The 21,876-nt window shown below is 42.5% G+C and overlaps 1 protein-coding gene across 3 annotated transcripts in view; it reads left to right on the top strand.

The window, feature by feature from the left end:
* The window catches only part of LOC308325723 (anion exchange protein 2-like), a 35,053-nt gene extending 17,675 nt beyond the window's left edge, over positions 1–17,378 (top strand). The window contains exons 8-24 of one of the 3 annotated variants that reach the window (XM_080778380.1): positions 1,014–1,155; positions 1,468–1,588; positions 2,337–2,418; positions 2,968–3,152; positions 4,852–5,038; positions 6,164–6,263; positions 6,937–7,052; positions 8,488–8,636; positions 9,520–9,714; positions 10,304–10,410; positions 11,501–11,627; positions 12,341–12,430; positions 13,503–13,669; positions 14,000–14,241; positions 15,059–15,228; positions 15,342–15,515; positions 16,737–17,378. In XM_080778380.1, coding sequence (XP_080634506.1) covers positions 1,014–1,155; positions 1,468–1,588; positions 2,337–2,418; positions 2,968–3,152; positions 4,852–5,038; positions 6,164–6,263; positions 6,937–7,052; positions 8,488–8,636; positions 9,520–9,714; positions 10,304–10,410; positions 11,501–11,627; positions 12,341–12,430; positions 13,503–13,669; positions 14,000–14,241; positions 15,059–15,228; positions 15,342–15,515; positions 16,737–16,817 — 2,435 coding nt within the window. In that variant the 3' untranslated portion in view covers positions 16,818–17,378. Of the gene's footprint in view, positions 1–1,013; positions 1,156–1,467; positions 1,592–2,333; positions 2,419–2,967; positions 3,153–4,851; positions 5,039–6,163; positions 6,264–6,936; positions 7,053–8,487; positions 8,637–9,519; positions 9,715–10,303; positions 10,411–11,500; positions 11,628–12,340; positions 12,431–13,502; positions 13,670–13,999; positions 14,242–15,058; positions 15,229–15,341; positions 15,516–16,736 lie in introns of all 3 variants that reach the window. The other 2 variants (XM_080778379.1, XM_080778378.1) reach the window with 2 other exon arrangements.
* Positions 17,379–21,876: the final 4,498 nt, after the last annotated feature.

Here is a 21,876-nt window from a genome sequence, read left to right as displayed (position 1 = left end):
CACACAGTACCACGACACATCCCCACCCTGGAGACATTCATTACACAACATCACACACAGTACCACGACACATCCCCACCCTGGAGACATTCATTACACAACATCACACACAGTACCACGACACATCCCCACCCCATGGAGACATTCATTACACAACATCACACACAGTACCACTACACACCCCCACCCTGGAGACATTCATTACACAACATCACACACAGTACCACGACACATCCCCACCCTGGAGACATTCATTACACAACATCACACACAGTACCACGACACATCCCCACCCCATGGAGACATTCATTACAGGACAATAATATCTCTGCTGTCTGGAAGAAACCACCTAACTCCAAAATGTTATTTTTTCAGGAAAATAAAAAAAAACATATATATTTTTAAACGATGCAATACTGCCTCATCAAAGTTGATATTGTGATTTATATATTGTCAAGAGGTGGAGCTGGTGGAGTTAGCTGCAGACTGAGGGTCCAATGGCGTTAAGAGGTTTAGTCTGAAGCACTTTTTAATACTTTTCATTGGTTCAATTTTTTTTAACCAACACACAGATGTAAGGGGTTTTCAAGAGCACTGATTTATGAAAAAGAAAAAGAAAAAAATGATGTGCAATGCATGCAGAATGTAAACATGTATTCCACCACCAGAATCACTTTTCTAGCTGTCAGCTGTCCTCACACGGCCCAGTGGGCCCACCTTGAACAGCAGTCAATCTACCATATTGTTGCTGCTTTACACACTTTTTTTTTTGGACATAATTTATTAAATTCGGATTAGATAATAACAATAAATGTCCATTATGTCCTGATCATCCGACCCTGGTACTACATCTTATTATTTTTATAGTATATTTTGATAGTATATTATCCTAGTTTACTGAGGCACTACATTGTCTCTCCCTGCATTTGATGTGTGTTTAGTAGGCTATACCCTGCTTAATGTATGTCGCTCTGGATAAGAGTCTTCTAAATGCCTACATTGTATGTGTGTAGGTGCAGTTCTGTTTGATGTCCAGCAGAGGTCTCTGGCGGGCATTGCTCAGCAGGTGGTGGAGCACATGCTGACCTCAGGTCACATCACACCTGAAGACTCACAGCTTCTACTGACCACACTGTTACTGAAGCACACAGACAGGTACCTGTCTGTCTGTCTGTCTGTCTGTCTGTCTGTCTGTCTGTCTGTCTGTCTGTCTTTCCTGATACCACTGCTGCTGAGACAAAGGTCTGTATGTCTCTCACATGCTCTACTGCCTGTGACTGTCTCTCCTACACTGTCTCCCTCTCACCTGTCCTAATGTCAGTCTCTCACCCATTCTTGATAAAAGAGATAAATACATGGACGTTTATTCTTTATAATTCTCCTCTCCTCTCCTCTCCTCTCCTCTCCTCTCCTCTCCTCTCCTCTCCTCTCCTCTCCTCTCCTCTCCTCTAAACATTCCTATTTCAGCATACATATCCCAGCATCCTCTCTGATGCTCGCCCACCACAACAACCATACAACCGGCCAATCACATGCATCACTCAGGAATGGGGGAGGGACCAACGGGATAGACACGTCACCACGTGAGGTGGTGAGACATCTCCGCATGCACGCACGCACACATGCACACATGCACGCACGCACGCACGCACGCACGCACGCACACACGCACGCACGCACGCACGCACGCACACACACACACACACACACACACACACACACACACACACACACACACATTTAACAAGACATACGTGTCCATAAATAATACAGTATGCACATGCTTGGAAATCTCAACATTATGTTTCAGTCTCAGTACATGAGTTCGTAGATCTGTTATTTTCAGAACGCAACACCCGAGTGCAACCAAATGACATGTCTTTTACAGAGACTTCTAAAAGTAATAGTTAGTGGACATTAGTGAGACTTCGTGAACACAAAACAGATTTATTGGACCTTATTACAGAAACTTCCAGATATAAAGACTGTTAATTTACATAATTATGTACCCAAGCTATCAAACGGCATCCTTACGATATCCTTAAGTAGGCTATACTTCAACACCTTGGTAAGGAATTCCTGCATGTGCACACTGTGGTGGAATGTAGCTATCATCTCACTTTTCTACTGTCCTCATCAACAACATCTATCTGACAAGGCGTAATTTTCATTATTGTACATGTTTCAACATGGTATTTGAACACAATAGTGCTACGCACAGGGTTTTAACATTGTGTGTGTGTGTGTGTGTGTGTGTGTGTGTGTGTGTGTGTGTGTGTGTGTGTGTGTGTGTGTGTGTGTGTGTGTGTGTGTGCGTGCGCGCGTGCGTGCAGAAGGCGCCAGCAGGTCTTCATCATTCCAGATCCAAACAGGAGCTGCAGATTCCACATGACGCAGAAGCCACCATTGTTCTAGTGGGTATGCACGCCTTCATCATCATCATCATCATCATCATCATCAGGGTTTAAGTGGTTCACATCAACAAAGCATGTCTCCAGTGCATATCGTTGATGTCGGCTGGAAACCTCATAGCTCCCTATTTCAACGTTTTATGTTTATTTTATTTTATTAGTGTCCTAATTTATCATATATTTATTACATACATATATTCCACATTTTTACAGTGTACTGTGTTACACACAAGTAGCAAAAAACAAATAGCTGGTCTTGTAGCCTAGACAAGATCAGCTATTTGTTTAGCTATTTCAGAAATCTTTTGAAAGTAAAACTGAAAGTGGTTAAATTAAAGTATTGAGAAGAGCTTGACTAACTATATTGGATCCATTTCCTGAAAAGTACATTTGAAAATAGCTGATCCTTGAAATGGGACATTCTGCCTATAATGAGTACTTTTACTTTTGGTAATTTCACGACTTTTAACGGAGTAGTTCTCCATTGCAGTATTGATACTTTTACTCAAGTAAAACAATTCACAACTTTTTTCACCACTGCATGTTTTATGTGAAGGCAGCGTTGGCTTCTTGGAGCAGCCGTCAATGGCGTTCGTTCGGCTTCAGGAAGCTGTTGTTCTGGACTCGGTTCTGGAGCTTCCTGTTCCTGTGCGTTTCATCTTCCTGCTGCTGGGCCCGCCCACCTCCAACACGGACTTCCATGAGGTTGGACGAACCATCTCCACTCTCATGTCAGACAAGGTGACTACATCACTACTGAAACTAATGAGTGAAGTTATAGTCTAAAGACAATTAAGATGAGTAGATCACAATACACATGCTCTACGAGTCTACAGCATGTGGATTGTATGGCGGCTGCCATTTTTGTTTCCAATATGGCAGAGGCACAGCACACTGCCACTCAAAGTGACTACTGGCAAATTACAGCCCGGCTTTTCCGGGACTTCGTTCAGAATCTAGGGTGTGCTCTATTTGCTTACTGAGCGCCTTCTGGTCGTTTGTGTATTCGAATGCACCCTAAATTCAGAAAAGTCCCGGAAAAGACACACTGCAATTGGCCAGTAGTCACTTTGAGTGGCACTGTGCCGTGCCTCCGCCATATTGGAGTTCAATACGGCGGCTTCCATAAGATTACATGTCGCTCCAATGAACTGCAGCGGCGAGGTTTCTTATATCCATGACTGAAACTAGTGAGTGAAGTCAGTGTCTAAAGACAAGATGAGTAGATCACTGAAACTAGTGAGTGAAGTCAGTGTCTATAGACAAGATGAGTAGATCACTGAAACTAGTTAGTGACGTTCTAGTCTAAATACCAGGTCAGCAGGTCACTGCAAATAGTTAGTGAAGTCAGTGAAATCACTGCAAATATTGAGTGAAGTTACGGTAGAGACAAGATGAGTACATCACTGTAACTAGTTAGTGAAGTTAATATAAGGTCCTAACAGACTTGCAGACTCTGCAATTTCCCCCCCAAAAAACACACAAGTCTGCAAGGACCGCTTGTGTCTAAAGACAATAATGAGGAAATCACTGCAAATAGTGTGTTAAGTTATAGCGTAAAGACCAGGTGGGGAAAGAAATCACTAGTTAGTGAAGTAGTGTCTAAATACTAATCACTGATTCCGGGCCGGCTTGGATCAGTGGAACTAACAAAGTACTGTATACTTTACTGGGAATCGCTGGTGTAGTAGCCTCGGGTACTGCAGGTGTTTTGGAAATCTGGTTTAGAAGTGGGAGTGAACCTTGTATTTCTCTAACCAATAACAGTGCAGAAAGCGCTGTGTTCTACCGGGGAGGGGAGGATCAAGACGAGACACATGCAAAAGTTCACTAGCAGACCGTCAGTGATTGGCTGCTCTTTATATATTGTTATATATCACTACATAATAATATTATATAATTGACCTAAATGGCATTATATCTATGCCTTGTAGATCGGCTATTTTCAGTATCAGAAATTACTTTAAACAAGTGGGAGACTTTAGTTAAACTTGCAACGTGACGCATTACTTTACCTGGGTTACATCTTCTGATAGTTGTACTTGAATGTTGACATGAGAAAAATAATCCTGTTTGTGTGTTTCATTAGTGCGAAGTCGCGAACGTGACAAAATAAGACAGCTTGTTGTGACGCATCAGATCATGAACGCACGTGAAAAGATGCCAAGGACTCAACAGAGATGCCACTGCTTATGCAACACGGAAGTAGAAAGGACTTGAAGCTTTTTATAAGGTCTGGGTTAGATAACTCCGGAGGGGGTAACTATAATGCCGTTACTGAATGGTAAAAGGTAACTACGTACGTTATTAGTTACCACACAAGTAGTTGCGTTACAGTAATGTGTTAAAGTAACGTGTTACTTTGTAAGGCTTTAGTCCCAACACTGTCCGTCTGTCCTGCATAGTGGCATCACTGTCCCTCTGTCCGTCCGTCCTGCAGAACTTCCACGCGGCGGCGTACCTGGCTGACCAGCGCCAGGACCTCCTGACCGCCGTCAACCGTTTCCTTGATGCCAGCTTGGTGCTTCCTCCCTCCGAGGTGGGCGGAACCTGTGTGTCTCCACTGAGGAGAGACGAGCGCAACGGCAAAGAGACGCCCCGGGAGTCCAAGAGCTTCCTGGATGAAGGTCCTTTCTGATCACATGACTACTAACAACCTATTACACAGCTTGGTTGAATTACAATGACAATCTAGGCATTTAGCAGACGCTCCTATTTAGAGCGACTTAGTAATAAGCTAGGTACATAATCACACATAGAATGCAGAGACAGCGTAGTGGCTCAAGAGACTAAGTACCAGGTAAACCACAAACCTAGCATATGTTTAAAGAACATGCTATCTTAAATTACAATTGCAATCAGTACATTGAAACTATAAGGTTTACCTGGTAAACAAAGAACTATCCAAATACATTGTTTGATTTTGATTGGTCAATCATGGCATTCTGTCTGTTATATCTGGATAAGAACAGATCAATCAATCAATCAATCCATGGTGCGTGGTTTTTGCCATATTCAACATGGAAGCATGTAAACAAACACACAATGGCATAGTTAAACAGTACACAAAACTGAATGTTTTTGAAGACATTTGAGTTGCAAAATAGAAAATGCAGTAACAGGATATTGATTCGATCATCTGGCATAATCTAATGGAATTAGTTTTGCATAAAGCAAAAGGAAATCTAGAAAATATTTGTTGCGAACGCAGTGAGCACTTACTATGAGACCTAGCAGATCATGTCTGTCTGTCTGTGTGTGTGTCCGTGTCCCCCCCCTTTGTGCCCATATATGGAGCTGAGTGATTTGTTTGTTATTGATGCAACACACTCCATATTTGGACGTATAGCTGCTTTGGGGACTCCTTATATGGTTATGGCTAAGTTAAAATTTTAACTTAAAAATAACTTAACTTAAAAAAAAATCTTAAAAAACCCAAATATGTATGAGCTGCGTTCGCTTCCCGCGTTTGCGCGTCTTACTGGTCTTATATAGGATGTCTATAGGATGAGTCGTGAACAAGACCCTGTGATACTTAAACTCCTTCACCTGGTGCAAAGTCTCATTCCCTACTTGGACTGCACACTCCATCGGTTCCCTTGTTGTTACATTTTGTGTCAATGTATTCATTTCTTTATGACATAGCCGCATACTAAATGGGATAATTAACGGTCGGTCATTGTTGAGAAACAGACCCTGATGAGGTATCCCATGCTTATCTCCCTCTGCCGTGCATGTTCTTCCACTTCCAGAGCTGTTTGTTGCGTCCAAGCCCCCCAGCGGTGGTGGTGAAGACCCACTGCAGAGGTCTGGGCGTGTGTTCGGAGGTCTGGTGAAAGACGTGGTCCGCAGGTACACTCACTTACAATTCAGTATGCGTTATGTCAAATCACATAACATAACGTAACGATAATATAACATAATTCAGTGTGCGTTATGTCAAATCACATAACATAACGTAACGATAATATAACATAATTCAGTATGCGTTATGTCAAATCACATAACATAACGATAATATAACATAATTCAGTATGCGTTATGTCAAATCACATAACATGCTATTACTTTACGTCAATGGTCGTCAAAGTGGGGTCCAGGGACTCTCTGGGTTCCTTGAGGGGGTCCTAAATGGATCCTTACGCGTCTTTACGTCTGACAGTGTACAAATGGATCTAAACGGATGGAAATCCATTTTTGTTCCACATGTACACTGTCAGAGTTAAAGGGGGGTCATTGGAATTACAAATAATATTCTGTACACTTGATGAGACCCAAGACTAAGAATATTTGGAATATTTTGTTGTTGTTGGAGATACGATTTTGTCCACAATTCCATGCTATATTTATGAATGTATACCATAAGAGAGATAACAGGCACATGTTGATCAGATTTACAATAATTCTACAGTATCTATTGTGTATACTTCTTGCAAATTAAGTATGCAGATGTTTAACAATAATGTAACGCTCTCAAGAGTTAAAGAGATCTATAAGGGTCCATTATTGAGTATTTTTCCCACAGGTATCCTCAGTACCTCAGTGACATCACAGATGCTCTGAACCCTCAGTGCTTGGCGGCCGTCATCTTCATCTACTTTGCTGCTCTGTCACCAGCCATCACCTTCGGAGGACTACTGGGTCAGGATTACACATTACTGTATATTACAGGGATATTCAACGGGCGGCTGATAGGGACCTTTCTTGTGGCCCCTGGAACAATTTAACAATTAAAAAAGAAAAGAGTGTGTGAGTGTGTGTGTGTGTGTGTGTGTGTGTGTGTGTGTGTGTGTGTGTGTGTGTGTGTGTGTGTGTGTGTGTGTGTGTGTGCGCGCAAGTGCGTGTCCAGCTGAGCTGATGTTCGTTGCCGTTAAAACATTTATAAAAATAAATAAAATCAAGAAGCAGTGAAAATAGCCGATCTACAAGCTCACAATGCTGTGCAAAGTGACGCGCTGTGAGCTTATAGATCTGTTATTTTCAGTAGTTTCCCTTTTGGGACTCGAGCTAAAAAGTTTGGGAACCACTATTCTATTCTATTCTATTCTATGTAAAGTCACACCTAAAGATCTATTTTTCTTTCAAGTCCTTTTCTGGTCCATATGGTTCCAGAAATTGGCATTATGACTAATTGACTATTTTTTAATATAATTTTGTAAAACATTTTACTATAAGCTCACAACGTGCCGCTGTAGATCGACTATTTTCACTATTCAATTAGGCTACTATTATTATTATTTTAAACGATAAGTAAAAGCCCTTAGTCATACGACATAAGTCGACATAATAACAAAATGTGCCTGGCATGTGCAGACGAATATCACTGTGTAGATATTAGTCTGGAACTTTGGTGTGGAAGATTGATTTCTAAATGGCGGTTACAAACACATCCCAACGTTACAGCAAAAAAGTCTCACTTTGAATAGTGGGCCTTGATTGGTCAGAAATGTAATTCAGGGAGTGCCAGACCAATCTCCCCATGCAGGGATTTTTATTTTGACTGTGGCAGATTCATCTGGTTTCCAGGCTAGCGCAAAATAGGGCCCTCGGAGTAAAATTCACCCTAGAACACTATAACACTTATTCATTTTGTCACACCAACCCCAATTGCAGGTATATTTTACCCAATATAATATATTCCATAACGGTTTTTTTTGTTTGTTAAAATAAAATAAAATAAAACTTAGCATATTTTGTTATTGTTGGATATTGTTATTATATATATATATATATATATATATATATATATATATATATATATATATATAGTTATTATTGGATAAGATTATCTCCACAATTCCATCAATGCTGTATTGATATGGTAGATAAATAACGTTGATCAAAGTTTCAATTCTTCTATATTCTCTAATTGTATAAATGTTTTAATTAAGTAATGCAGATGTTTAAAAATAATTGAACTCTTCTCCATCTTCTCCTGGAACCCTCTCAATACCACTGGTTGAAAACCACTGTTCTATAGGGTTAAGACACAGTGTAGCCATACAGTTCCAGGTCAGAGATAGAAATCACATGTGTTTATATTGACATATCATACCTGGTGTTTTGTCCAACATAGGAGAGAAGACAGACGGATTGATTGGTGTGTCGGAGCTGATTGTTGCCACGTCCATCCAAGGCCTGGTGTTTTCAGTGTTTGGAGCTCAGCCTTTGCTTATTGTAGGATTCTCTGGTCCGCTACTGGTGTTTGAAGAGGCTTATTACTCTGTAAGATTGCATTACTTTATTATATTACATTATTAATAATAATAATTATAATAATATATACTTTATTTGTATAGCACCTTTCATGACATCAAATGCAGCCTGAAGTGCTTTACAAGAGATTAACAATAGAAGGAAATAAATAGAGTACCAATACCTATTGAAAGATGTACAAAAGGTACAGTAGGCTACTGGGTTTGGTGATGCTCTATATTGTCTGAATCAACTTTGAGTTCATGTATGTGCTAAAAGAGTGACTTTGAGAGCCATTTCAGCGTACAATGTAAGTCAATGAGGAGCATTTTGAATGATCAATTTCTAATTAATGGAGCAATTATGTTTGATTTCTTGTCCACATTTGGAGTTACATCATGGCAACTACACAACCCAAACCTCTACCAAACCTCTAAGCTATCTATGGTTGTTGCCTGTCTTATATGTAATGGGAGCTTGTTCCAGGACATTGGCCCATACATTTTTCACGTTATGCAGAATGTTCCCTTTCTAGGGGTCATCAATATGTCCGTACACAGACAAATATGTCCCCGTAGCAAAACATGGCCTTGTCCGTGGCATCTTTTTTTTTACATAACATTATAATGTTCTCATTTTGATTTTGAAGACCCAACTGAGTGTCAGTCTCAGTGTCAGGTTTTCTTCAGAATATGTATAAGACTGATTTACTATGACACTATGGCACATTAGGAGTCCACTAGGACAGTGTGGTGGTTCTATTTTCAAGGAACCCAACTCTGAGAGTATGTGCTAAAAGAGTGACTTTGAGAGCCATTTCAGCGTACAATGTAAGTCAATGAGGAGCATATTTTGAATTATCAATTTCTAATCAATGGAGCAATTCTTTATGATTTGTCTGTCGTTGGTGTAGTTCTGCAAGGCCAACGGCATGGACTACCTGACGGGCCGCGCGTGGATCGGCATCTGGCTGATCGTCATCGTCATAGTGACCGTGGCGCTGGAGGGGAGCTTCCTGGTGCGCTTCGTCTCGCGCTTCACGCAGGAGATCTTCTCCTTCCTCATCTCCCTCATCTTCATCTACGAGACCTTCGCCAAGCTCGTCAAGGTGAGCTTCGGCTAGGCTACTTAAACGTTTGTTTTCTAATTTATGATTTTCTTTCATTTCTTCATTACTGAAAACAAATAATTGTATTTGGGTTTTTTTATTTTTTGAAATAGTAATAATAATTAAAAACATAATGTAGGGCAAACATTTAATAAAGGGACACATAAAAATGTGTCTGCAACCCTTATGGGTCCCGACCCAGTGTTTGGGAAACAGTGCTCTATAGCAATCTATCAGAATATTTAGGCCTCACTCACACCTAGACACACACACGCACGCAATACACACTTGTGTCCGACTCCTGTGTCTTCTGTGTGTCATGGCCGACTCAATGCATTTCCAATGGGAGTCACATGGTTTGAAGACACACTTGTTGCATGGGGGAGGGCAGAAGACAGCCATGCAGCAACAAGGTTGTGTCATGAAACCATGTGACTCCCATTGGAAATGCATTGAGGCGGCCATGACACACAGAAGACACAGGACACAAGTGTGTCTTAGGTGTGAGTGAGGCCTTAGAGTTATTTAAGACTTATTTTAACCAAAAGAAAATCACTTGCGTCTAATATTAAATCTAATGCCTCTTCAGATATTCCAGGAGAATCCTCTGCAGAGCTGTTACCCGGGCGACGGTTACCCCGGGAACGAGAGCGTGTCATGGAAGGGGTGGAACTCCAGTAACACCAGTGTTCCCGGGTAGGTCTGTCACAGTCAGTGGTGTAAAGAAACCAAGTACATATTTACTGTACTTAAGTACTGTACTTAAGTTTTGAGGTACCTTTTACTATTTCCAATTTTCTATAGGCTACTTTTACTTCTACTCCACTACATCTCAAAGGGAAAAAAATACTTTTACTCCACTACAATTACCTGAAAACTTTTGTTACTATTTATTAGTTGCTTTGTAGATTTTGATTATTATTACAAAACATACAATAAACACTTCCGGCCCTACAGTATCTACATGCTCACAATGCATCAAATTGCGACACATTGTGAGCTTGCAGATCTGCTATTTTCAAAATATTTGTACACATTTGAAAACTTGTGAAATGGGACATTCTGCATAATGAGTATACTTTCTACTTTTTGTACTTTAAGTACAAGTACCTTTGTATTTTTACTCAAGTACATTTTTAATCATGGAGTTTTACTTACTGTAGTATTGATATACTTTTACTTAAGTAAACAATGTGAGTACTTATTACATAATCGCTTTAATGGCAATTATGTTTGTTTTACATCATTGGTTCTCAAATCTTTATTAATTTCAAGGACCCCCATAATAACTCAAAGAGTGTGTTTGGTTCCATGTTTTCACTAGAGTTACAGACCGAAACCCGTACGGCTCCATTTGGTTCCATTTGTACACTCTCAGACTTACAGACCCGTAAGGGTCCATTTGGTCCCATTTTTACACTCTCTGAGTTACAGATCCGTATGGGTCTATTTGGTCCCATGTGTACACGTTACAGACCCGTATGGGTCCATTTGGTCCCATTTGTATACAATCTCAGAGTTTCCATGTTGAATAATGTTCATACCATTTAGAATATTTTCTGAAAATTGCGCGAATAGCTTGCACATCGACTATTTCTATTACATTTTATTGAACAGTGAACACATACAGTATACAGTCATTAAATGTGTCATTTCTTTCTTTTAACATTAATAGCTGCCCTGTTAAACTTTTATTTGACACAATTAAATCGTTGATCACATTTATTTGTGTGACAATTTATTGTCAAGTAAAATTAATTAAATAATGTGGTGATGATGGTGACAGGACAGTTGCTGGGAAGGTGTCTGGACAGCCCAACATCGCTCTGCTGTCCTTGGTTCTCATGTCCGGAACCTACTTCATCGCGTTCTACCTGCGCATGTTCAAAAACAGCCCCTTCTTCCCGGGAAAGGTGTGTACTGTATGTGGGAGACATATAACAATAGGCAGTATAGATAATATCAGATCTTTGGTTTAAAAATAAAAAAGAAATAAACGAGATTTAGATTTTTAATCAATTTTCTGTTATTTAAAAAAAGAATTCTTCCTCTATGCCGGACAGAGTTTAAAAAATATGGTTGTTGATCCATATGGTTTTACGCACGCACGCACGCACGCAAACACACAGGCGGTAGAGTGGCTGGATGCTAACCGCAAGGTTGCCAGTTCAAACCCGCGCTCCCCCAGAGTTGGTGTCGAAGTGTCCTTGAGCAAGACACTGAACCCATAATTGCTCCTGATGTGCTCGTTGGTGCCTTGCATGGAAGCGCCTTTGATAAAGGCTCTATATAAATGCACCATTTACCATTTTATTTACCATTTACTGAATTTTCTTGACTCTGATTTGTATTTTGACATGATTTATGTCTTTAACTTAAAGACCAAATAAAGTGTGTGTATGTTAAGGCATCAACCATCAAAGGTTTATAGTTGATTAGTCGGCGGTAAAATATGATATTTTTACCGTTTTGCTAGTCAAAAAATCGAATTTAATGTTAATGCCTGTGTGTGTGTGTGTGTGTGTGTGTGTGTGTGTGTGTGTGTGTGTGTGTGTGTGTGTGTGTGTGCGTGTTCGCGTGTTCGCGTGCATGTGCTTGTGTGTGTGTGCGTGCATGCGTGTTACAGCTCCGTAGGATTATCGGAGATTTCGGGGTTCCTATCTCTATTCTCATCATGGTGTTGATCGACAGCAGCATCAAAGACACTGAAACTCAGGTGAGAATAGAGCTCTTTGCGGCTCATGGGGTGGCAGTGGCTCAGCCGGATGGGAACCGTGAGGTGTCCAGTTCGATCCCGGTCTCCCCCAGAGTTAGTGTCAAAGTGTCCTTGAGAAAGACGCTGAACCCCTAGGCCTAATTGCTCCCGATGAGCAGGTTGGTGCCTTGCATGGTTTCCTCTGCCATCGGTGTATGAATGGGGTTAATGTAATACACAATCGCTTACAAAGCGCTATATACTGTTAATGCATGCACCATTTACCATTTACCATTCGCTGTGGTGTGAATAGAGCTCTTCACCACAGTGCTCTGCACTTAGGTGAGACTAGAGGGCTGTCATTTGGAACTCCCTCAAGGAACCATGAGGGTCGCCCCTCATGGAACCAGAACTTCAACAATCTGTGGAAGTTCAACCCAGAGACCTTCCGTTGGAAGAAGGTCGAGCCCAAGGGGAAAAGCCTGAATTGGAAGTCTCACCTGATGTCGTGCGGGAGAGCAGACTGCTCCAGATCGTGCTGAATAACTACTAGCTTGCCTAACGTCTTCAGACTAGGATTCAGGTCTAAGATGTACAGATTGCCGGGTAAGAAGAGGACAATACAATCTATTTGCCATTGACAATGAATGGAGAAATGATTCCGCTAACAAATCACCTGTTGGTGGGAGCGCTTGGCCAATATGGGACCACCTTATGTACCTTATGTAGCAATGTCAAATGTCCACTAACATAAATTGATGTACGATGACAAGAGTGACCCTCATTTCACGCGGGTGTGATTTTTTTACTCTCAATACGATAATGCTCTGATACAGAGGGTTAAATTTCCAACAGACCTTTGCTGCGCGCGACATTCCTCCAGAGTGTGGCTCCACTGTACTATACTATCACTGTACTATAATAATTCCTGTCCAGACTCCACTGTACTATACTATCCAATAAAGGCAGAAAAGCCCCCCCAAAACGTCACGAAAATAAAACACTAAAATACTAAAATAATATTTGTTTGTGTGTGTGTGTGTGTGTGTGTGTGTGTGTGTGTGTCTGTGTGTGTGTGTGTGTGTGTGTGCAGAAACTGGACGTGCCCAGTGGCTTCTCGGTGTCTAGCCCAGACAAGCGTGGCTGGGTGATTTCTCTGCTGGGGGCGGACGGCCAGTTTCCTGTGTGGATGATGGCTGCCAGCGTCCTGCCCGCCATTCTGGTCTTCATCCTGCTCTTCATGGAGTCGCAGATTACAGCGTATGACGCACACGCGCACGCACACCCAACATGCAGGCACACACACACACACACACACACACACACACACACACACACACACACACACAGTACACGCACACACATTATGTACACACGCTGGTATGCTAACTCAAAATGTGGGTTTGGTGTGCGACACTGGTAGGCAGTGTGAATCAGGTATAACTCTAATCATAAATCATAAACCTAACCTCTAAATAAATCCTAACCCCTAAACCTAACCTCAATGTCTAATCCTAATCCCAACATACATCTGTCTGTCTGTCTGTCTGTCTGTCTGTCTGTCTGTCTCTCTGGTCTGTCTGTCTGCAGGCTGATCTGTAGTAAGAGTGAGCGGATGCTGGTGAAGGGGACGGGCTTCCATCTGGACTTGTTGATCATCGTGATAGTGGGCGGGGTCTCTGCGCTGTTCGGGTTGCCATGGCTGTCGGCGGCCACTGTGCGCTCCGTCACGCACACCAACGCTCTGACGGTCATGACCAAGGGCGACAAGCCGCGCATCCAGGAAGTGAAGGAACAGAGGGTCACCAACTTCCTGGTGGCTCTGCTAGTCGGTAATGCACTTTATTGTACTGCACCGTTTAATGGAGCTAATGTTAATTTTGTTGATTTAAAACCATGGAACTCCAATCTCCCCCGACAAATCAAACTCAGCTTCTTCTACGCAACAGTGGAGTCTGTTCTCCTATACGGCAGTGAATGCTGGACCCTGAAGCCAACCCTGCAGAAGTCCCTTGACGGGTGCTACACCAGAATGCTGCGTGCAGTACTTAACATCAGCAAGACTGTACATGTCACTAACATGACTCTGTATGAGGGATTACCAAGGGTGAGCCAGAAAATAGCAGCCAGGAGAATGAGACTAGCAGGACACTGCCAAAGGCATCAAGAACTGCCAGCCAGCAAACTGGTGCTCTGGGAACCAACACACGGGCATCGATCACGAGGACGCCCCACGCTAACATACGTGGATGTACTCAAGAGCGATGCAGGAGTGCAAAGTACCAACGAACTGGTCAGATGTATGGAGAATCGGGATGACTGGAAACGAGGATGGAGGGCTCGTCTGAGGACGATCTAGAGATGGCCGGCTGACTTTTTTTATCACTGACGAAAACAAAATAAAAACTAAGCTATGGTGACTAAAACTATGACTTAATATACCTTGGGCACGATTCATCAAGCAATTTACACACATACTGTATTTTGAGTGTACAGATATTTCTGACCATTACCCCGTTAGGTGTGGAATTCATCATTATTTTTTTACCGTGATTTTGAGCGTATACTGCGCCCAGTTTCACGTCAAGTCCAAGTTATTCTTGTGTAGGTATGTCTATAGTGGTCATAATCATTGTTATTATTGTGTAGGTCTGTCTATAGTGGTGGGTGACCTGTTGCGTCAGATTCCTCTGGCCGTGCTGTTTGGCATCTTTCTCTACATGGGGGTCATGTCTCTGAACGGAATCCAACTGACTGACAGACTGCTGCTGCTGCTGATGCCCCCCAAATACCACCCCGATCTCACCTACATACGCAAGGTAGAATACCCCCAAATACTATAGAGATGTCCCCTCGCCGTATCGGAAAAGTATCTGTATCGGCCCTTATGGTGTGTGTGTGTGTGTGTGTGTGTGTGTGTGCGCGCGTTTAGGTGAGGACCCTGAGGATGCACCTGTGGACCATCATCCAGATGGTGTGCCTGGGGGTGCTGTGGGCGGTCATGTCCAGCTCTGCCGCTCTGGCCTTCCCCTTCATCCTGCTGCTCACCATCCCCGTCAAGATGCTCATCCTACCCCGCGTCTTCACCAGGACTGAGATGCAGTGTGTATGTACCATAAACTAATGGGCGGACAGCCCCGCTAACACTATTCATTTCAATGGAAGTTGCTCAGTGGCGTGTCAAGGATCCGGAAGAATGCTCTAGTTCCGTATTTTCTTCCGACACCAAAATTTGGTGTCCAAAATGCGGAAGTACAGTATCCTACTAACTTGCCTGAATGCGCCTGAATCAATTCATGAACAAGCACTCTGTGTTAAACCCCAGCTGTGCGGTCTTTAGCACGAGCAAAACCGCCCACCTGCAGTGCCAGCTTTGGCCAGTAGTGTAGCGCGGCTTCAACCTTTCCCTGCCGCTCTGGGGGCTTGGTATGTACACACACTGGTGTTGATTTTGACATCAACATTTGATTTAGTTTTAGTCATGGTCTTTTGAATGAAATTCCATTTAGTTTTAGTCATTTTAAATGTTGTAGTGTTTTGGCTGCGTTTTGGCTGGCCGTGATGGCGACAAAACGCATTTTAGACCATAGGCGTATTCGGATATATCACACCTGAGTGCACTAGCCTATTAGTTTGCATTGCACAGTGTGCTCAGTGCGCTATTTCTGAACGCTGGAAATAGTCGATCTACAAGATCACAACACGCTACGATGCGTGGTGAGCTTGTAGATCGTCTATTTTTAGAACATCGCAACTAAACATAAAATGACTCGTCTTTTAGTTCTACTGGATCTCTTCTCCAGTCCCTCCCTAACATTTTAGTCTAGTTTTTATTTGTCAACAAAAATTGTTTAGTCAGTTTTAGTTGTCATATCATAAAGCTTTGTTTTTATTTTGTTTTCCTCAGTGAAAAAAAGTAGTTTGACATTTTTCCTCATAGTTTTAGTCGACAAAATCAACACTAACACAACACACACACCCACACACACACACACACACACACACACACACACACTCTCACACTCACACTCTCTCTCTCTCTCACACACACACACACACACACACACACACACACACACACACACACACACACACACACACACACACACACACACACACACCTGCAATGTACTGTACAATCACAGTAGATGCGTGCATCGCATTCATTCACAAAATGTGTGTGTGTGTGTGTGTGTGTGTGTGTGTGTGTGTGTGTGTGTGTGTGTGTGTGTGTGTGTGTGTGTGTGTGTGTGTGTGTGTGTGTGTGTGTGTGTGTGTGTGTGTGTGTGTGTGTGTGTGTGTGTGTGTGTGTGTGTGTGTGTTACAGTTGGATGCGGATGACGCAGAACCCAAACTGGACGAGGACGACGGGCATGACGAATACTCTGAGAGACACATGCCCGTTTGATCCTGCCCCCTTTGTGCCCATTGGTTCATTCAGCCTGCCAGACACATGCCTATAGATTGCCTTTGGATTCCCAAACTGTTGTGCGTGCGCTGTGCACCCCCTGTGGTGTGCGAGCGCCTTCTAGGGTGTGCGCGACATGAAAAGGCTAATGAACATATTATGCCAATATATGGCAAGTATTTGCAGAATATATGCCATATTCAGGTTCAAATAGGTGCATGTGGATATGCACGTATGGGATATGACATACCGTATATAGCTAATGCGACATATATGCAGACGGTCAATTTCAAATAATACTGTATGTCACATATGATAAACATTTATGTTGCATAAAAATGTAGGGCCTCTACAGTAGGCCTACATGACCCCCACTCCAGCTTTGTTCCCATTGGTCCATCCAGCCGGATGTTTCTGCGAACCAATGGAGAGTCCAGGCTTTCCAGACTGTCCAACTGTATTCAGTTTGCTTATACCTTTTAGTAATACAGCACATACTCATATACTGAGAATATATTATGACATAGTATATATACATTTAGTATATAGACCAGTGGTTCTCGAACATTTTCATGCAACGACCCCCACATACACTTTTTCAAGATTTTTTTCTTGAAGATCTACAAGCTCACATGTCACATCATGTCAAATGTGTAAGCTTGTAGATCTGCTATTTTCAAATAGCCGATAAAGTTCTACTAATGCTGCATGGGGGCCCCCTGGAACGCCTGGCAAGGGGTCCCCGGAACCACACCACTGACATATAGAATATACTATATATACTCAGAGAATATGGATAGGCTATAGACTAAACGAGCAGGAGGCAGAATGATTATCATTTGTTGTTCATGGAGAAGCTGTTTCTTAAAATGTCGGTGGGGGGTTTATTTCATGATTATTATTATTATGATGATAATGAGAAATGTACACATTCCTGTTTGTCTGTCTGTCCTGCCGTTGTGCAGAAGCAGATTCTGATTCTGCTTCTGTCGGGTCTTTACCAGGGGTAAAGACCCGACAAATGTGTCCCTGGCAAAGACTTGGCCGTGTCCGAGGTAAAGTGTACATTTTCTGTTTTACACACCATATTGTTCTTGTACCCAATTACTGAATGCCAGTCTCCAGGTTTTCTTCAGAAAATGTATGACACTGATTTACTAGACACTATGACATATTAGGAGTCCAACTAGTACTAGTCATGGTTCTCAATGTTTTATTTGAAAGAACCACCATAACTCATCACCACCTGTTATGGTCATTTATGACTCTCTCTTTATATGTTATTGGCAATATTATTGTCCGTGGCAAAAAATGCGTTTGACAAAAATGCCCACCACCACAAGCCAGCATGATGACCTAAAGCTGGTCTTTACTATCTCTGTTAGCAGGCTAAGTAGTTAAGTTCAACTGGAGGACAAGTCCTAGAGGAAGGAATCAACACTGACAACTGCCTTAAACTCAAAGCATGCCTAGTCTTTATAAACGTTAGCAGTCTTCATCGTTCTTGTAATTCATGAGACACATTTCTCTCTCTGTCTCAAAACAAACAAACTAAAAGAAATCCTCTGACATTACTTTTGATAAAGTGCCTTTTTCAGACAGTTGTGTGGTCTTGGTGTCCCCACAAGTAACACTCATTTCTGTTGTATTCCCTCCATCTATTAATAAAACATATATTATTCTCTGATGACCATATTGTCTGCAATTCATTGAGGTCATTTCTGTTTTGGAGGTAGTCTGAAAACCCACCTCTTCAGACTCCATCTTTGCCCATAGCACTTGCCTTAGCCTCGACGACATACAGGCGTATGCATATCAATTCATGTAGCACCTTAAATAGCACCTTATATAGCACTCTATAGTGTATACGCATAGTTTAATTATATAGATATTCCACTTAGCATACGTATTAAGAGCGTCTGCCTAAATTGTAAATTGGGACGTATAGTCCAACATTTTGAACGTGTCGCACAAAATCATATCCGTGCTTTCAGCTGTGTGTTCTAAACCAGTCTACACCAAACCTCTTCATTGAGGTAGCAGATCTACAAGCTCACACAACACATCGCAGCACAACAACATTGCTCCTATAAAGTGTATTTTACTTTAAAACACAGAAATGTGCACATGGTACAAACAGGTGACGTTTCGGCCACACATGGCCTTCAACATAGAGTCCTCCTTTACCCTCTAAACTTTAGAGTCTAAAGTCTAAACCAGTGGTTTTCAACCCTTTTCATATCGGGGTGTGCACGCTTTTCCGACACACCGAAGATCCAAAGCGGGGTACATGCGATGCGAAAAAGCGATGGTCCGACATGCGCTGCTCCCGTGCTTGCGGTTAGGATTGAGGTTTCGGATCAATAGTATGTCGGAACTAAAGCCTGCACCCTTCATATCAAGGCCCATTATTATCTCCACCAGGCCGAAGGCATGGGGAGAGAGTATGTTTTGCACTCCATCCATGTGTGTGTCCGTCCGTCCGTTACCAGCTAATCTCCGGCACTGTTAACCCGGTCGATGCCAAACTTTGCACACACACTCCCTGGATGCCAACGATGAACCTCTGCCCCCAAATTTTCCAGAACGGCCTGTTGGAGGCCGACTTTTGAAAAACACATTTTTTTACATTACTTCCTCCAGATTCTGTCCAAAAATCCCTCAAATCGTTACACAATATGTCTATAAGTCATACATGTGTTCAAGACAGATCTGTCCAATATTTAATATTCCATCCTGATTGGTTAACATTGGCTATTTGCAGGATTGGCCCTTTTGAAACAAAAAGCCTCAAATCATGAACACAGCGTGCAATTTACGTGAAATCTTTCACAGATGTTCCTACTAGGTTGAGGAATATATCCCACCCTTTTCACATTGGCCTATTATAGTGCCACCAACAGGCGGATTTTTGCAAAACACATTTTTGGAACAAAATGTCTCAAATCATCCAATTGCCATCCAAGGCATAAGAAGAAATGGCACCCTTTTCACATTGGCTTATTATAGCGCCACCAGGAGGCCACAACCTGACCTGCCCTGGTGGAGACCTGTGCCCCAAGGGGCAAAATAAGATGTACACATGTCCATGCTGTATTGATATTGGTACCATATAGGAGATAACAGGCAAACGTTGATCAAAATAATAATGCAGATCAATAATTTAACATTACCAGTGTAACATTTTCATTGTTTCATTGTACACTTCAAGAGTTAAAGATGTATAAGGGTCCATTTGGTTACCAACTCTCCATCCTTTAGCTGGAGACCACCTGAAACCCACTCAAGGACCACTGGTGGTCCCCAGGCTACTGGTTGAGAACCACTGCTCTAAGAAGGTAATCCAATGAGAATGTATAAGAAATATATATATATATATTGATCATAGGATTCTCTCCCCACTAAAAGCCTATAATAAGGTCTATAGCCTATCATTGCTAGTTTGCTCAGGTCTCCCTGTCTCTCCATCTTAATAATCAGAAAACACATTGTTCAGGTAGGTTGTCGATCTCGTCCCATCTGCCATTTATCAGTAAATGTTTGTTTGTTAGCACTTTCAATTTCACTTGACAATTTCACTTGACAGTCATGACTTTTGAGTGCTCTCTCTCCTCATTGGTTGGCAATACATTGAAAATGTATTTTCTGTTCACTAAAAGGTAGGGTAGCCTATACGTGATTTTCTTTGGTTAAAATAAGGATTAAAAAGCTCTATATCATTGCTATAGTGTTTGTTTAACACTAGCATGACTGAAATAAAATGAGACACAAATAGGAAATAGCATGTGCTTAAATTCATATTTAGAAAATGTTTCAGATGTAAACCATTTCTGAGATGATAGAATGAATAGTGATGGATGATGATGGTCATGCAAGTCTCCCTCTCCATGTCGCTCCAGCTTTTTATGAAACAGAAAACGCATCTTTACCATATTTTACCAATTTTATCCAAACAGGAATCCAGATAGAGAACTCAGTCAGGAGGGATACAGACTAAACAAGTGGAAATAAGACAAATTTGGAACTGGAACATGCATGCTGGAGTCTGGAGAGACAGGGAGACCCTTACTGAACAAACACTCTATCTATAGCAATGATCCCACAATGACTAGTGAGTACAGAAAAATTAACTTTAATACCCTACCTTAAAAGGCTTATATTTATTAAGGTATATCACTCATTGGCACCGCACCTTTAGTTTAATATAATTAACTATAAAGGAACGTCTCTTCAGGGAACGGGGATATGTAGTTCACTTTACATGACAGGCACCATCTTTGCAAACTCGGGGGTCCGCGGTCGTGGACGGACATTACATAGTTTTGAGAACAAACCGCTGTAGGCTACTGTTGTGTGCGTGCGCGCGCGCAAAGAGGAGTGTGATGGGAAGGATATGGCCCTCCTCCACATGACGGGCAGGAGGTGTGTGCATCCCGGCTGCAGGTTCATCCAGGCCCCGCTGGCTGGCATCACCTCCACAACAAGCATCCATGATCAGCCCGTGTCGGTTCTCCTGCGGTTCTGGTTCTGCCGCTGCTTGGATAAAATACCCACGCGGATTGTTATCCATGGTGGTTCTTCTGGTGAACACCGCTGGATCACACCGCGTGATCGGCGTGGCCAAGGCGGAGTGTGGTCGACCCGCATCTCGCACCGCATCCCCCGGCATGACATGTCCGCTGCCGCCGGGTTCATGCCAGAGAGAGGATCCAGGGGAGTCGGACCGACCGACACGGGATCACACACCGACGCGGAACGGAACATCTCTATCTGAGATCTGGGGGTAAAACCACCGCTGGATCACCGGTGGTTTCGTCTCTCCAGGCTAGGCGGCGTAGCCTACGTGTGGCTGCGTCTCTCCCTCGCCCCGCATCACGTCCGCAGCCGGGTCCGGGGCCAGAGGATCCCGGGGAACGCATCTGATGATCCCCCCCCGGTCCGACCAGGGCGGTCGGTCAGCATCTGGACTACCAGTCCCGGATCTAAACGTCACCGTCCCGGCCGGTAGACGAATCAAGATGTTTGATTTCACCTTAAAGCCGTTAAATTCCAACATACA

This window comes from Protomyctophum bolini (assembly GCF_963924005.1).
Source record: "Protomyctophum bolini genome assembly, chromosome: 12".
NCBI lineage: Eukaryota > Metazoa > Chordata > Actinopteri > Myctophiformes > Myctophidae > Protomyctophum > Protomyctophum bolini.
Note: the sequence above shows the minus strand (reverse complement) of the source record. Positions and strands in the feature narration are given on the sequence as shown.